This window comes from Podarcis bocagei (assembly GCF_964188305.1).
Source record: "Podarcis bocagei genome assembly, chromosome: 1".
In the NCBI taxonomy this organism is placed as follows: Eukaryota; Metazoa; Chordata; class Lepidosauria; order Squamata; family Lacertidae; genus Podarcis; species Podarcis bocagei.
In genome coordinates, this window is record NC_138125.1 from 73,735,394 (window position 1) to 73,751,744 (window position 16,351).

Consider the following 16,351-nt stretch of genomic DNA (forward strand, 5'->3'; position numbering starts at 1 on the left):
GCTTCTGCCCTCACTCCACAGGCAAAAGAGAAAATGATGTGCGTGTACTGAGTCTGGATTCCAGGAAATGTTAATAATGGACATCCTTCTTTGTAAGGGGAAGATTTAACTTTGCTGCAGTAAGTCCCAGCTTCAGCAGCAGCAAACTACTTGTAAAAGTTGGTAATGGAATAAATTTAAAGGGAAGGGGTTTGTTTTACACTTTTTCCAAGGACATTTTCACTCTATTTTGCTTTATCAGCTTTAGGGAGAAGGTCGGGGGGGGGAGGGGTTGATACCTGTTTAAAAGCAAAGAAAAAGCCAATAGTTCCCAGCTAATGGATTTGTAGGAGACTTGTGGGTAGGTTACCAGATGGCTGTCAAAGACAGGGAACCACAATAAACTAAAAAGAGTTTAAATATTCGGGTCACGGGCTATGATTAATAAGTGAATCTTAAACAAGAGTCCCAATCTCACAGGAAGTAAAACTATATAGCAACTGCTGGATTTGACACGTAAACCTTCCACCTACCCTACAGTAAAAAATTGTCTCATCTCCTGCCTTCGAGATCTCATCAGTTGTTTATATTCTCCAATACGCAGTTTCTTGCCGTCGACAATGCAGGTGCGTTTTGGTCTGGGCTTATATTTGTAATTAGGATACTTCTCTAGGTGGATTTTACTTAGCCGTGCTTGCTCTTCATAGTAAGGTTGTTTCTCTTGGTTTGACATAGATTTCCAGCGGGAGCCTGCACAGAAAAAGATATTAGTGAGCTCTAAGTTTATTTGTCGGATAATTCCACTTAACGCTCCTTTCTGCCACAGTTCACCTTTCAATGCATCAAGCAAGCCATCTCAGTTGACATTAAGAAAGCCTCTCCTCCTACTAGAGGCGAGGAGTTGTGAGCGGGAGCCGGTTCCCGTATTTGGCCCCCTGCGTCAGTTATTAGGTTAATTGGGCTGGCTTGGAGGCGGGGTTTAGTCACATTTGAACGGCCGCTTCCTGAATTCATCGGGTCACCCGCCCACCCTCCCTTTAGGTCATATCTATGCTTTTGACCTTGCTATGGACTTTGGTTGGTTGCCTTGGTTGCCCAGGGGGCCTGGTAGGAATTTTTATCCATTTGGCAAATTGGCACCAGCCTTTTGGTTTTTCGCCTACCTCGTAGCAAATCATCACAACTTTTCAGGTATTGGCTGTTAAGCATTGGAATAAGTGTGGTGTGTTGGAGGGCAGGTTGTGGCCATCACGTACCCCTCCCCTTGTTGGGTATTCCGTTAAAGGAATCCGGCGGTCGTGGATCCTGTCAGATGCCCTGCTGGTGGATAGGGCCATGACACGACCCCCGGTGACATCAGGGGAAGCTTTCAGTTGTATTTGCATCAACAAGCTCCTCCCACTGGTTGTCAACTCTCGAATGACTCCTCGCTGTGGGGGGTGGAGTCATGTATAGATTGTTTGATCCAATGCTTTAGCCAATACCACTCACATGCTGTAACCAATAAACTTGTGGCCTTCTTTAGCCCATTAACCTAAAATACTTGTGTCCTTGTTCTTACTTATCTCTAAGTGGGCGGTGGGTCCTCGACTCACAATTTGAAATCTACTTTTAGAGTGAGTGGTGTGCTTAGTTCTGCAGTATTCTTAGTCTTCAGACATTTCACTAATATTCTATAAAGAGATTTTGCTTGAAAAACGTTTGTGAGTGTACTGTTGGAGAACTGGCCCCATTCACATTAAGGTTTCAGTGTTTTTTGTATTTTTTTTGTTCACTCTTTCAAACAATCCAGGATTGTGTATTTGAAACTATAGCGAGTTCTTCACCTATTATTTGAACAAAAATCATTGATTCATGTATACATTGGTAGTTATTTCATTAAGAAACACTACCTGATCTTTTAAAAAAAAACTGAATTACTAGCATAATCCCAATGGATTCTGTGCCTTTCTCAAACACCATATGGCAAACTGATTTTGAAACAAAAGGAACTTTAAACAGCAGTTTGAGATATGATAAGTCTGTGGCTTAAAAAGAAAAAACTGGCAAAAATCCCACTGGACACACTCAAGCTCTTGGGCACCCTGAAAGTGGATCCTTGAATCTCAGTTATATTACTAGAATTGTGTTTCGTCATAACCTTTCTACTGATCTTAAATTTTTTTTTTACCTTGCTCATGCATAATTCCCCAGCAAGAATTTAGCTTGTAAATTCATTATAATGAAACCATGACCTGAAATTTAGCAAAACTAGCTTATTCACAAAACTGGAAATGACCCTCTAACCATCTTAGTGTCCTTAATTTTGATGCCCTTTACTATAACTTTAGTTTATTATCAGCTCCTTGACCCTTGCAAATCCTATTAAACATTATAATTATCCAGCCAGATGCAATACATACACTTAGCTGTATTTGAAAGAAAGTGGAAAGTACATTCGCAATGCTCTTCACTACTTTAATTAATATAAACATTCAGCACAAACTGCACTAATAAAAGACAAAAATATATATAACAGTTTACATAGAAAGAAGAAAAGTATTCAGGTCTGTTGTATTGTTTATAGAGAGCTACCTAAACAGTGAAGAAAGAAGGGTGGTTTGTGTTGGGGGGGGGATTAAAAAGGAGCTTTCAGATGGTTAAAATGATTACAGCTGTGGTAAACGTGGGTGGAAGCTATTCTTTTACCACGAGCTTTTATACATCAACAAATGGAAAAGTTGTATAAATATTATCCAGAGTCAGCAATACTCTGTTGTCAGTTCTAATATTTCAGGCTTCTTTTTTGTCATCGTCCTGGAAAATGTGCGGCGATATTATATGTAAATTGACTCTCTCTCTCTCTCTCTCTCTCTCTCTCTCTCTCTCTCTCTCTTTGTCTCTCTCTGTGTGTGTGTGTGTGTGTGTGTGTGTGTGTGTGTGTGTGGTAGTAGCAGGGGAAGTCCTGGCAGGTTTTACCCCTCTTTAAAAAACATACGATTGCTGGCACTTCTGAAATATTTATACTGAATGTTTACATTTTAATGAATACTGTTACTATACTTGTAATGGGGGGGGGGGTGTTTGTCAAAGAATACACACAAATAATATAGATTCCATAGAGTTGCCAAGACTGGAACAGTGCAGGTTTTATACAAAACTGAGAGGCTATTCATATAACTTACTAAAATAGTAGACAAATATGAGAGCTTCTATGTAAAACACTGAAAGTTTAAGAACAGAGTTATATTTATTTCTAGATATATATTTTTTACCTCTGAAAGGGGAAAAAAGCAAGTAAGAGAAATAGCTTTGTTACGTTGCAAGATAATGCACAAAGTATTGCAGGTGAGACCTGATCGTTACTGTTCTCTGTCTGAGTTACATTTATAGACAAATATCAGTTTAATTTTTTCCCTCATTCTCATATATGTTTTTAATTCCTCTTTTGGGGCCTCCAATTCTTTGAAAAATCAACAGTTTTATTAGTGCGAGACAAAGCCTGAGCGCTGGCTAAATTTTACGTTTCTAGAGAATTAAAATAAACTTGACGTTAAGCTTTCTTTCTCAATACACTTTTGTTTATTTATTTTTTTACAATTAGTTCAATGAGAACCTAATGAACATTTAAATTCTATTAAACGTATTGACTATTTTACTCCCTGCCATGAAGACTTATATTTGCATGAGGTTAGACATTTTCCCTACATAACAAAGTTACCAACTTTGTCTTGCAGAATTTCCTAATACACCATGAATTCTAATAAAGGCTTGCAAGATAATACTGGCATAGTCCATGTATAAACTGAGTTCTTTAACTCGTATAGAAATCCAGTGTTTTTTATTTAAATAAATCTCATCTTCATAAATTTCTGTAGTAGTCTTAAGCTTGAGTACCTCTCTGTGCAATCCTATATATATATACCGGTATATCTGCTCAGAACTAAGCTCCATTGAGTTCAATGGGACTTACTTCCTGCAAGTGTGCATAAACTTGCAGCCTTAGTTTTAAATTAATCAGTGTAGTTTTTAATTAATCAGAGGACAATGAACATAGCAACTCTCCTATGGAAAGGCAAAACATTCTAACAGCAAAGGACATATAGGAGTTGTTTGCTGTTCCACATCTAACTGCTAGTGTTCCCTCCCACATTTGCAGTGTTCTGGAGTTCAGTAACTTGATTCAATCAACAATTCTAAGAAATTATTCCCTCTCACCATTCATAATCTGCATATAAAATTGCAAAGCAATTAACCAGTTTTGATTGTGCTATTATTAATGGTTTTGTACTTACCAAGGATTTTGCTAATATTGGAGTTGTGCATGTCAGGAAAAGCCTGAAGGATTTTTCTGCGTTCATCTTTTGCCCAAACCATGAAAGCGTTCATTGGTCGTTTGATATGTGGCTCACTGCTACTTCGGCCCCGGGCGTCCCTGTAGACTCGAGCTTCAGCCACAGTGGCACCTCCTGTTGGCCAACAATAATACTGCTGTAGTTTAGCTGCAGAGCCATTCATTGCTTTACTTCCTGTAATATCAGAGCAGGAAGAAACAAGATGGATGCAAATATTATTACATTGTCTGGATGGTGGGGCTGCCACCTATGATGCCCTGTCCATTTCAAGTTCTCGCTTTCTGCTTTCAGATCTATGACACAAAGCACTTACGAATTCATTTATTTGAGTTCATTCATGCTATTCATTATTCATTCTTGTAGGACCCAGTGAGAAACTTCAAAGACATATTAAATTTTGAGCCTTTAATTTCTATGCCCTAGATCAAGTGTGGGGAACCCTGAGGTCCTTGGACCAAATGTGGCCTGCCAGGCCTCTCTGCCTAGTTCTTAGAACTTTCCCCAGATCACTGGCCATACTTTGTACTCCAGTGTTTTGCCCGGATGGAATGTGTAATTGGCTCCCAGTACGTTTCCGAGCACAATTCAAAGTGTTGGTGCTGACCTTTAAAGCCCTAAACGGCCTCGATCCAGTATACCTGAAGGAGCGTCTCCACCTCCATCGTTCTACCCGGACACTGAGGTCCAGCACCGAGGGCCTTCTGGCAGTTCCCTCACTGCGAGAAGCCAAGTTACAGGGAACCAGGCAGAGGGCCTTCTCGGTAGTGGCGCCCTCCCTGTGGAACGCCCTCCCACCAGATGTCAAAGAGAACAACAACTACCAGACTTTTAGAAGACATCTGAAGGCAGCCCTGTTTAGGGAAGCTTTTGATGTTTGATGTATCATAGTATTTTAATATTCTTTTGGAAGCCGCCCAGAGTGCCTGGGGAAACCCAGCCAGATGGGCGGGGTATAAATAATAAATTACTATTATTATTATTTTGATAATGCCTCTTGCTTGTCTAGGTGGACAATAAAATGAAGCATGTGAATGTGTTAAGAACTGGTCTATGGTACAATGATAAATGTGTCTTCGTTGGTCTATCCACTTTTACCTCTCACCCTGCCCGGTGCTTTTCTTTTGCGGGTATGTATACCCCTAAACATTTTATGAATCTAGGTTTGGCCTCATTGAGGGGCAGTATTTCAATATGAGTAGGAAAATGAGAGTACCCCTAAACATTTTTTTTTTAGATAAAAAGCACTGGTCCTGCCCACTAGTGGTATGTCACCCTGGAAAAGTTGCCCAGAAGAGAATGTAGCTCTTGGCAATGCTTTTCTTCTAGGGAAAAAAGCACTGATTCTTGATCTGAAAAAGATGCCTCACTCCTGCCTCAGATATACCTCTTAACAGGAAAGAAAATAACAAACTGTTAAATGTATGGGAAGTAGGGCAAAGCCATGTTTTAATATGCCCATAATAAAAATGACCAGCTCTCCTATCTTATTTTTCCATGTGTAGTTCATGTAAATTAGTCTTTGCCCAAATGGTTTTAAAGTCACCCAGGATATTTGAATAACTAAAACTATAGTGCACAGAAGCCTATTTTGTCAAGCCGGATGCAATTCTTAATTCAGGTATCCTTCACTGAATAAATGTCTTTGAGGTGTTCCAAGTTCAAAGAATTAACACCAGTACTTGTGCTTCAAGCTGTCTGATCAAGCTTATGATACAACATGAACTCAATTGTTTTCCACTATAGTGGACATCAAGGTCTTCTACAGATGGAGCCTAGTATGCTTTTCATCAAGTACCTATCACATGTAGCCAAAGAATTCATGCAGGTTTACATGATAGGTACATGTAATAACTGGAGCTAAGGCATGCATCCAAGCTCTGAGGCTGGTGGCTTTGTGATCCTCAATTGAAATATTTGGAATCATTCTTGATATGCTTTTGAAAGCTGGCTACATTTGCCCACTAAAAAAATGGCATGAATAATTTTTAAATTTGATGTTTGTCAAAACAACAAAGCATATCCCTCACATACAACGGTATTTCAGATCTCTCCCCTCCAATTCAAATACATATATTACAAATCCTCAATGCCTATGAAATGACAAAGCTTGATGAAATCTAAACTGCTATAAATCAGTAAAGCGCTGTTTACTTCACAGTGGACAGATGATTTACATCAGCTCAAGATCTGAATCTATATTTTAAATTATGTAGAATCCTAACTCTGCTAAATTGGTGTAAAAAAAGCCCCTGTACGTTAAGGTGTACAATAATTATTTTTGTTGTTTTGTGTAGGCAATTCATTTTTATGGATAAATTCTTAAGACAGAGGGTGCATAACTAATACGCTACCTTTTTGCCACTATGCCCACAGTACATTAATTTCATTTAAAATGCACTGACCATACAGGATAAATTGATTTCACTTTATAGGGTGTTGACAGCCATGTTTATTGTGCAGTGAAATGTAGTAGAGCTTCAAGCTGACAATATCCATCAACATAGGGCAATATGCTGACTGCTGGGCCAGATGAAGACATACATTACCCTGGAAGCAAAACACTTATTTAGATGTGACACTGTCTTCTCCTGAGCATCACCAGGGTAATTTATGAAGCCCTCAATATCATTACTTTAGAACTGACACCAGTTCTGCAATTGCACGCAGATAAAAGATGACAGGTCTGCTGTGAATGTCACATGTAAAAGTACTTTAATAGTGGTCTAAGTTTAACTACTCTGCCATGGCTGTTCAGCATTTACTAGCTGTAACTATTACTGCAGCATCTCCATCATAAAACCAAGTAGATTGAAGTGTACTTGGCACCTAATCCAAAATCAATAGGGTCAAACTGGAGTCTTGCTACAAGGTTCAGTAGGTTTTAGACTGAGCTTAGCATAGTTTATTTCAAAATATCGCAGTTCTAATGAGGATTGTCCTCTTAATATGTTTTTTGTTACTTTATGGTTATGAAGCCACAGAAATGCTGGTGCACTTTTACTTTTACTTTTATATTTTTAATAAGAACGGCTGAATAATTAAATTTCAAGTACCGGTATGTACAGCTGATATACCTGTGACCTTCTACACCTGTAGCTGTGTTTCCTTGTAATGGATATGTGTGTGTGTGTGCGCGCACAAGGATTTAAGTGGGTCCTTAACTACCAAGCACAAGGGCCTTTGAATTATTGTAAAGTTCAATTAGTACAAAATGCATTTGGCAAGTCACTAATATTGTGAGTTGTTATATGAGTCACGTGCTTGGAGCACATGATCTCCTTTTGCAAGTCTTTAAGGGCAAGGAAAAAATCTAGCAAATTTTCAATTGTAGAAGCAAATCTGCATTGTGAAAGAAAGAAGTTTCCCCCAGTAAATGCCACATCCTGAAAATTACTTTAAAAAACCCATTTCCTTGCTATCCAAAATGAATAATAAAAATGCCAGCTCTCCACAATTTTGCAGTCTGCAAATGGGCCTATGAAAGGGGGGCAAGGTACCAGTGCTGTAACTTAGAGAGCTTTGCTGGCAGCCTGTTGGCCACCGGTCTCTTTCTGGGCTCAAGTCTAAGTGCTGTGGATTACCTACAAAGCTCTAACAGGCTTTTAACCCATGTACTTGAAGAAACGCCATTTACTACAGAAGCCTATCCAAACTTACCAGTCATTCTCTGATGCTTTGCATGCACTCGCTCTCTTTCTCTTTCTCTCCACCTGAAGTTAGGCTGGTAGTGACTGAGAAGAGGGCTTTTCAATTGTGCCTCATCTGTGGAATGCCCATCGCAAGGAAGCTCACCTGGCACAGACTTTTAAGTTGTTTCCGTGCCAGGCAAAGAACCTTTTTATATGTTCAGGCATCCCAGCATTTGATTGGTTTTTTTTCTGTCTGCTGAATGTTATGGTTTATTTTAATTGCTGTTTCTACTATTTTGTGAATATTTCATATATTCATTGTTATTATTTTACTGTAGACCAGCTTGGTGGTTTTTAAGAACAAGCAGCACAAATGTATTAATAGCAAGAATAGTATTATCTTTAAAACACAGAAAAAGATGGGTGGGAAAAGATTCATCATAGAATTGTAGAGTAGAAAGGGACCCTGAAGGCCATCTTGGCCAACCCCGTGCAATGCAAAATCTTAGCTAAGGCATCCATGACAGATGGCCATCCAACCTCTGCTTTAAAACCCCCAAGGAAGGAGAGTCCACAACCTCCCCAGGGAGAACTTTCCACTGTCAGAAAGTTTTTTCTGTATGTTTAGTCGGAATCTCTTTTCTTGTAACTTGAAGCCTTCAAGTCCTACCCTCCAGAGCAGGAGACAACAAGCTTGTTGCCTCTTCCATGTGACAGCCCTTAAGATATTTGAAGATGGCTAATATATCTCCCTCTCAGTCTTCTCTTTTTCAGGCTAAACATACCTAGCTCCTTCAAGTGTTCCTTGTAAGGCATGGATTCGAGACCCTTGATAATCTTGGTTGCCCTCCTCTGCACACGTTCCAGCTTGTCAACATCCTTCTTAAATTGTGGCACCCAAAACTGGACAAAGTATTCCAGGTGTGGTTTGACCAAGGCAGAATAAAGTGGAACTATTAGTTCCCTTGATCTGGACACTATACTTCTGTTAATGCAGCCTAGAATTGTTTAGTCATTTAGTTGTGTCCGACTCTTCGTGTTCCCATGGACCAGAGCATGCCAGGTACTCCTGTCTTCCACTGCCTCCCACAGCTTGGTCAAACTCATGTTCGTAGCTTCAAGAACACTGTCGCACCAGCTCATCCTCTGTCGTCCCCTTCTCCTTGTGCCCTCAGTCTTTCCCAACATCAGGGTCTTTTCTAGGAAGTCTTCTCTTCTCATGAGGTGGCCAAAGTATTGGAGCCTCAGCTTCAGGATATGTCCTTCTAGTGAGCACTTAGGGCTGATTTCCTTCAGAATGGATAGGTTTGATCTTCTTGCAGTCCATGGGACTCTCAAGAGTCTCCTCCAGCACCATAATTCAAAAGCATCAATTCTTCAGCGATCAGCCTTCTTTATGGTCCAGCTCTCACTTCCATACATCACTACTGGGAAAACCATAGCTTTGACTATATGGACCTTTGTCGGCAAGGTAATGTCTCTGCTTTTTAAGATGCTGTCTAGGTTTGTCATTGCTTTTCTCCCAAGAAGCAGGCGTCTTTTAATTTCGTGACTGCTGTCACCATCTGCAGTAATCATGGAGCCCAAGAAAGTAAAATCTCTCACTGCCTCCATTTCTTCCCCTTCTATTTGCCAGGGGGTGATGGGACCAGTGGCCATGATCTTCATTTTTTTGATGTTGAGCTTCAAACCATATTTTGTGCTCTCCTCTTTCACCCTCATTAAAAGGCTCTTTAATTCCTCCTCGTTTTCTGCCATCAAGGTTGTGTCATCTGCATATCTGAGGTTGCTGATATTTCTTCGGCAATCTTAATTCTGGCTTGGGATTCATCCAGCCCAGCCTTTCGCATGATGAATTCTGCATATGTTAAATAAGCAGGGAGACAGCCTTGCCGTACTCCTTTGCCAATTTTGAACCAATCAGTTGTTCCATACCCAGTTCTAACTGTAGCTTCTTGTCCCACATAGAGATTTCTTGGGAGACAGATGAGGTGATCAGGCACTCCCATTTCTGTAAGAACTTGCCATAGTTTGCTGTGGTCGACGCAGTCAAAGGCTTTTGCATAGTCAATGAAGTAGAAGTTGATGTCTTTCTGGGACTCTCTAGCTTTCTCCATAATCCAGCGCATGTTTGCAATTTGGTCTCTGGTTCCTCTGCCCCTTCAAAATCCAACTTGCACTTCTGGGAGTTCTCGGTCCACATACTGCGTAAGCCTGCCTTGTAGAATTTTAAGCATAACCTTGCTAGCGTGTGAAATGAGTGCAATTGTGTGGTAGTTGGAGCATTCTTTGGCACTGCCCTTCTTTGGGATTGGGATGTAGACTGATCTTCTCCAATCCTCTGGCCACTGCTGAGTTTTCCAAATTTGCTGGCATATTGGAGAGCCAGTGTGGTGTAGTGGTTAAGAGCGGTAGTCACGTAATCTGGGGAACCGGGTTCGTGTCTCCGCTCCTCCACATGCAGCTGCTGGGTGACCTTGGGTCAGTCACACTTCTTAGAAGTCTCTCCGCCCCACTCACCTCACAGAGTGTTTGTTGTGGGGGAGGAAGGGAAAGGAGAATGTTAGCCGCTTTGAGACTCCTTAAAAAGGGAGTGAAAGGCGGGATATCAAATCCAAACTCTTCTTCTTCTTCTTCTTCTTCTTCTTCTTCTTCTTCTTCTTCTATTGTGTGTAGCACCTTAACAGCATCATCTTTTAAAATTTTAAATAGTTCAGCTGGAATACCATCACTTCCACTGGCCTTAGTCGTAAACAATAAATAAAACACACAAAAAGTACACAACCCAACTGAAAAAAAAATCACATAAATCATAGCAACTAAAGGTTTAAAACAGGACCTAAAGGGATATGGAGAACAGCCCTTAAAAGTTGATTAAATTTCACATCTCCCCACCCCACCCCACTCTGCTCATATTCACTTCTGTCTGCTTAATGGCCAGAAATGTTAATTGGGCAAAGTTTCCCCAATCCAGCTTTGGGTCATCCTCTCTTCCCAGGGCAACAAAGCCCACACTGACAGTAAGAGCTGTTCAACAGTGGAATTCCACCCTCGGAAGCTGGTGGACTTTCCTTCTTTGGAGGGTTTAAAGCAGAAGTTGGATGGTCATCTGTCATGGATGCTTTAGTTGAGATTCCTGCATTGCTGGGGGTTGGACTATGGGACCCTCAGAGTACCTTCCAACTCTACAATCATATGACCCTATGAAGAGGCAACACATGGGGCTGCAGAGGGAGGAGGAAGCCCTGTTGAACAAGTGGCTCTCTATTTGTGGCTCCAGTCAAAAGAATTTACTCAATAATGATTTTAATGCAAAATAAAGTGCTACTAGTATTAAAATTGTTTAAAAAGGTTATCTTGGGCCACTCGATTGTTTATTTAGCTGCCAGCATTTGTCATGCCTTGTTCTGTTCTATAATTCTCTCCTGGGCATGGGTGAGAAAGGACAACCAAAAACAGGTGTCACAGAAGGTAAGGGGGGTTGTTTGGCAGTTGATCTTTTGGTGACTACCACTGTCTAGCTTGGATTAGGAGAGATCAATGTGGGAAGTGGTACAATCCCTTGTGAGGAAGACTTAATCAATTTATCAGACATCATCTGATTGGGTGGAAAGAAACTTTAAAAAAAGACAAAATTGAGTTTCTTTAAAATAATCTTGGCCTAATCTTGTTAAATGCAGGTGAATGAGGTTTCTCTCACTTTCAGCGTTGTAATAAAAACCTGAAATTATTTTGGAGGGACCAAACCCTGAGGCACATTTGTTAAAGCAAAAAGAGATGACCCCCTCCTCCTCCCAAAAAGCATTTTAAAAAAAATTTAAATCAGTGCTCTTTTGTTAAAAAGCCATTCTTAATTAGAGTCATAAATTATAAACAGACCAAAAAAGTCATGAAACTTCTATCTCCATCTGCCTTAAACAAGCCTACACTTGAAGGATTTAAAAATGAAGCCAGTAAAACCTTGAACTTCTCTACTTGATCTCTGAGTGAATATTTTTGCCTCGGCCCAAAGACTGCCACAAAAGAATTTGTATTAAATGAGCTTCTGTAAATAAGTAACACTCACATAATGTACCTGTGCTAAGCATCTTAGTAGTTCAGGAAGCTGTTCAACATACAGTATTGTGATTTTCAAAAATTCTGTTTATAACCTTTACTATGCTTGAGATGAAAACTTCAGCATTATGTGCTCAGCCTAGTGACCAGGGTAAGTGTGGACACACACACACATGGGCTTCTTTCAAGCTGAAACCCATACAATAAGAGTTGCTTTGGACTACAAATCATTGCTAAGCCACTTTAACACGAGTCAAATAGTAGAAAAACATGTATCTTTATCTGCTTATGGAATTTCATCAGGTTTTGCAATCTATTATCTTATTTTGATCTGCCAGTTACAACAGACTAGCTAGAAAACAAAACAAAACGATTAGGAGGGAAATGAGAACTAGCTACAGGCGGAAAAACAACAATGGAATGTTATATATAAGGAGGCAAACATTTAGTATTGGCTCAAGAAACAGGAGGCATTCCAGTACGAACCCAACAGATTTTTATGGGCCTCCCAATGATGCTTAGAGGACCACAGCTGCTGTGTTAAAAAGAAAGAAAAAATCCAAACAGTATGCAGAAAATGCACTCACTGGAGACAAAATAAAAACACTTGTTTGTGTTTAATGACTAACAGGCCATTTGCAAGTGTACTGTTTATAATGTGGTCACCGAAGCGGACTTTGACTGGCGGAATTCAGAATCTGGTTAGGAAGGATTTGAAATCACTGCAGAAGGAGTAAGATTTGCCTATGCAAATGACTTGGAACTCTGCTTCACAGCTCAATAAAACTAAGAACTAGGTTATCTTTTTATTCTGGTTTCACTGATGTCACAGTGCTTTGGCACAAACGTATTACAATTTAGGTAGATACTAATAACTCACTCCTAAGACCTCCACTTCAAACTCCCATTATTTTAAGTGAAACTTACTTCCAAGTAAGAGTACTTGGGATAAGTTCCTGACACCTTGGTCTGAAACACATCCCCAAAATTCAGTGGTTTCACCAGAACTTACAACTGTGTCACAATGTACCAAGGATCAGACCTAAAGCTTCAAACTATTTACCCCATATTTGAGACACAATGTCGTGGCGTCCGACCCCAAGTTTAATCAACTGCTCAATCCAGTTTCACAAACCAAGTTGGCTCCACTCAATCTGACAGTATTCCTTATGCTCTAAGAATTTCAGCTGCCCTCTATTCATTTGCCTCACCTTCCCATTACCAAAGCTCCTCCCTTACAATCCCATGCTGAGGAAAACCTGAGATTGACCCCCACCCTGAGAACTGCTCACAAGCAAACTGGCAACTTTAATCCAAAATAAAGAAGGAGGGGACCCCAAGCATCTTCTGTCAAAATAAAGTGCGTTTCAGGGAGGGGATGGGTTAAACAATCTTCCATCAAAAGCAAAGGAACAAGTAGACCTTATCAAAATTCCCTTTACCCAAAGAGTGGAACTATTTAGTGTGGGAAGGAGAAAACCTAAAAGTAAACTGACTTCAAAAAGAGATTTCTCAAACAGCCTCTATTAGTGGAATGTGAGGAAATTACCATATTTTTCGCTCTATAGGATGCACTTCCCCCCTCCAAAAATGAAGGGGAGAAGTGTGTGCGTCCTATGGGGCGAATGCAGGCTTTCGCTGGAGCCTGGAGAGCAAGAGGGGTCGGTGCGCACCGACCCCTCTCGCGTTCCAGGCTTCAGGAAGCTATCCGCAAATGCAGAAGTTAAAAAGCAGTTAAAAACAATTAAAAACATTTCAAACAATTAGGGCAACAATAACAGCAACATAACCCCCCTCCACACCAAAACCAAAATCCCTAAATACCCCAACCCAATTGTCTGTTCAGCTGTCTCAGGTTTTGTAGGTGGAGTCATTCAGGGCCTGACCCTCCCAGGCTGGTTGGGGAAAGCCTTCAAGGCAGGGAGCAGGTCTTCCAGAAGTCACAGCGAAGACAGTCTGTATTTATTATATATTTATTATATTTACATATAATAAATATGTTAGTGCTCCAAGTATTACTAAAAGGAATGAAAAACCAGACCAGAGAGTGAGAGCTTCTGGCTGCACAAGAGTAAGCTACATGCAGCCCTACTGCCAGATACTATACCATATTTGGTAACAGGATAGCCTTCACCCTAGTCTTTTAAACAAGGTTTTATTAAGGTGGGATTCAAACTCAAATCTTTCTGGGTGAAGAGCACCTTAGTTTAAACCTGAAAAAAACTATGACTGAGACCAGAATCCATTTTAATATTTAAGCAAACTGTAAAACACTGCACTTCCTTAGATGCTAAAATATGCAAACTAAATCCAAACATTGGAATATATAATATAGCAGAGGTGAAACTGTGTATTTTTTTCAAAAAATCAGCACTTGGTTGCAATACTGTAAAGCAGCATTATTTCAGAGAAGTCATCTATTTTTCCTATTCCAGACTCCATTCTTTCGTAATATCAACAAGAAGAACTGAAGGGAATTCCCTAAGGTCAACTCTGAGGAAACATAAACCTCTAATTCAATAAACTCTGCTACTGCACTGAAAAAGGCCTTATTATTGCAACATCCATATGGAGTCAATTGGACATTAATGACTAATCAATCCCTCCCCTTTCTATTCTACTTATAGTGTCACAAACCATGTTTAGATTAGACCATTTCCTGCTTAGGATCGCTCAAAATGGCTTTTGTTCTTCCAAAGCTGCTCTGATGAAGGCAGCTTAAACAAACACACGGCCCAAGTGGTGCAGGAGTTATAAACTGCCATATGTGAATGAACAAAGGGGCCATACGAAAGCCTTTTGTGGTATTTGTTAATGTTTTTCATCTGAGCTTAAAAAGACCTAATGACTTTGCGGTGAGCTGATGCATGTGGCTCGTGGCTTTGCAAAATGAAGGAAATTCTAGCCACTTAGATTTCAGCATATATTTTCCACTGTTCTTTGAGCTCAGTTTTGATGGCAAAGTGTTTATTGTTGTCACAAAATTACATTTGTTTTTACCCTAGCAAATATGGTTGCCTGTCAGAGCTGCTTCAAGATCCTAGCTCACAGAGGATCACGCTAGCCAGCGGTCATTAAGTAAAAGTCTTTATTGAATTACAGTTTCCATTCTCACGCTGCTGTCTGCAACTCTACGTCTACTAGCTAGATCGGCGAGGCTCCGTCTGAGTCTCCGCCCCGTGCGCACCAACTTAATATCCTAGCCTTGCTCCACCTTTTCCTCCTGACTGTCCTCCTCTGGGTCCCTCTACCCCCCGGGGCTTCTTCCTTCCGGGATTCTTCTGACGCTGACCCAGACCCTTCTGCCTCCTTGCGCCGGGCTTTAGGACCCGGTTCCCTTTCGGGGCTGCTCACTGCGCCGCCTTCCTCTGCATTTGAACTTGGCGCGCGCGCCCAACCTTCCACTTTCCTCTTAACCGTTTCTTCGCTCCCCGATGGAGGTGTGGCCACTCCTGACTCCTGCCCTCCCTCCTGTGGTGAGCTGCCAGCGCTTCCCTCCTGGCTCCTTTCCTCTTCCCTGCTTCCTGGCGGTGACGCTGGTCCCGATTTCCAGCTGCTCCCCCCTGAGTCTCCTCTGGCTCTATCTTCCTGGGGTGCCTCCCTAGACTCCCCCCTTGCCCTGGCCACTGGTGCTCCTTTCTGTGAATCCTCTGATTCACTGGAAAGACTGGGAGATCTCGGGTCGTCGTCATCACTCATCCTTTCCTCTGTCTCCTCCCCTTCGCTCTCTGTTTCCTCCCTTGCCCGTGCCTCTGCACCTAAACCCCTGACATCCATCCCCCCCTCGAAGCCCCCCAGTCCCCCCTCCCCTCCTTCCGGTGCTGGAGCTGGGGGCTGCTGTTGCAAAGGGACGAACGTCGGATATCGGTCGCTTCCCGTGGCAGGCCTCCAGCGGAACTCTTCCAGGTCTTCCTCTCTGCTCTCGTTGACGACAGTCACCTCCTCTTCCATCTCTGTGCCGCCGTGCTCGAAACCAGGGTCGTCCCCGAAAATGTCCATGTCCGTCTCTCCCGCACTTCCTCCAGGCGGCGTTGCTCGGCCGGAACAGTCCAGCCACTTCCTGCGGAACTGCTCCTCCGGCCTATCGTCCCACCAATACGAGGGTTCTGAGACAGATCCCGAGGGTGACCCCTCCGGGGAACGGACGTCTCGTGTTGGTTCCTCGTCCGAGTCGAACCCCCTGAACGTGCTGTCCGAAAGCGTGGGCGTGAAAAGCCAGTCGTCGAAAAAGTCTGCTGGCATAGGTCTATGTGGGAAGAGGGCATGAAACTCGTCTTTGAGCAGAGGTTCGTCTAAAGCGTAGCCCGGCACCCAGCTGTTCGCACTGGCCGGGGTGCCCTCCCTGGCGAGAAA

General features: G+C 41.8%; 2 protein-coding genes across 31 annotated transcripts in view; one reads left to right on the forward strand and one right to left on the reverse strand.

Moving 5' to 3' along the window:
- LOC308592869 (uncharacterized protein) overlaps positions 1-16,351 on the forward strand; it is a 125,040-nt gene that overhangs the window by 52,462 nt on the left and 56,227 nt on the right. For 2 of the 17 annotated variants that reach the window (XR_014010637.1, XR_014010639.1), the window contains one exon: positions 22-119. The exons of 14 other annotated variants lie outside the window; for them this stretch is intronic. The gene's annotated coding sequence lies outside the window, so the exon portion shown is untranslated. Of the gene's footprint in view, positions 1-21; positions 120-14,433; positions 14,529-16,351 lie in introns of those variants that run through there. One more of the 17 variants, XR_014010643.1, reaches the window with a different exon arrangement.
- SOX6 (SRY-box transcription factor 6) overlaps positions 1-16,351 on the reverse strand; it is a 449,606-nt gene that overhangs the window by 4,580 nt on the left and 428,675 nt on the right. For 13 of the 14 annotated variants that reach the window (XM_081204706.1, XM_081204709.1, XM_081204708.1 and 10 more), the window contains 2 exons: positions 4,254-4,487; positions 513-729 (listed from right to left, as the gene is read on the reverse strand). In XM_081204706.1, the coding sequence (XP_081060832.1) occupies positions 513-729; positions 4,254-4,487 (451 nt within the window). The remainder of the gene's footprint in view (positions 1-512; positions 730-4,253; positions 4,488-16,351) is intronic. The other variant, XM_081204702.1, reaches the window with a different exon arrangement.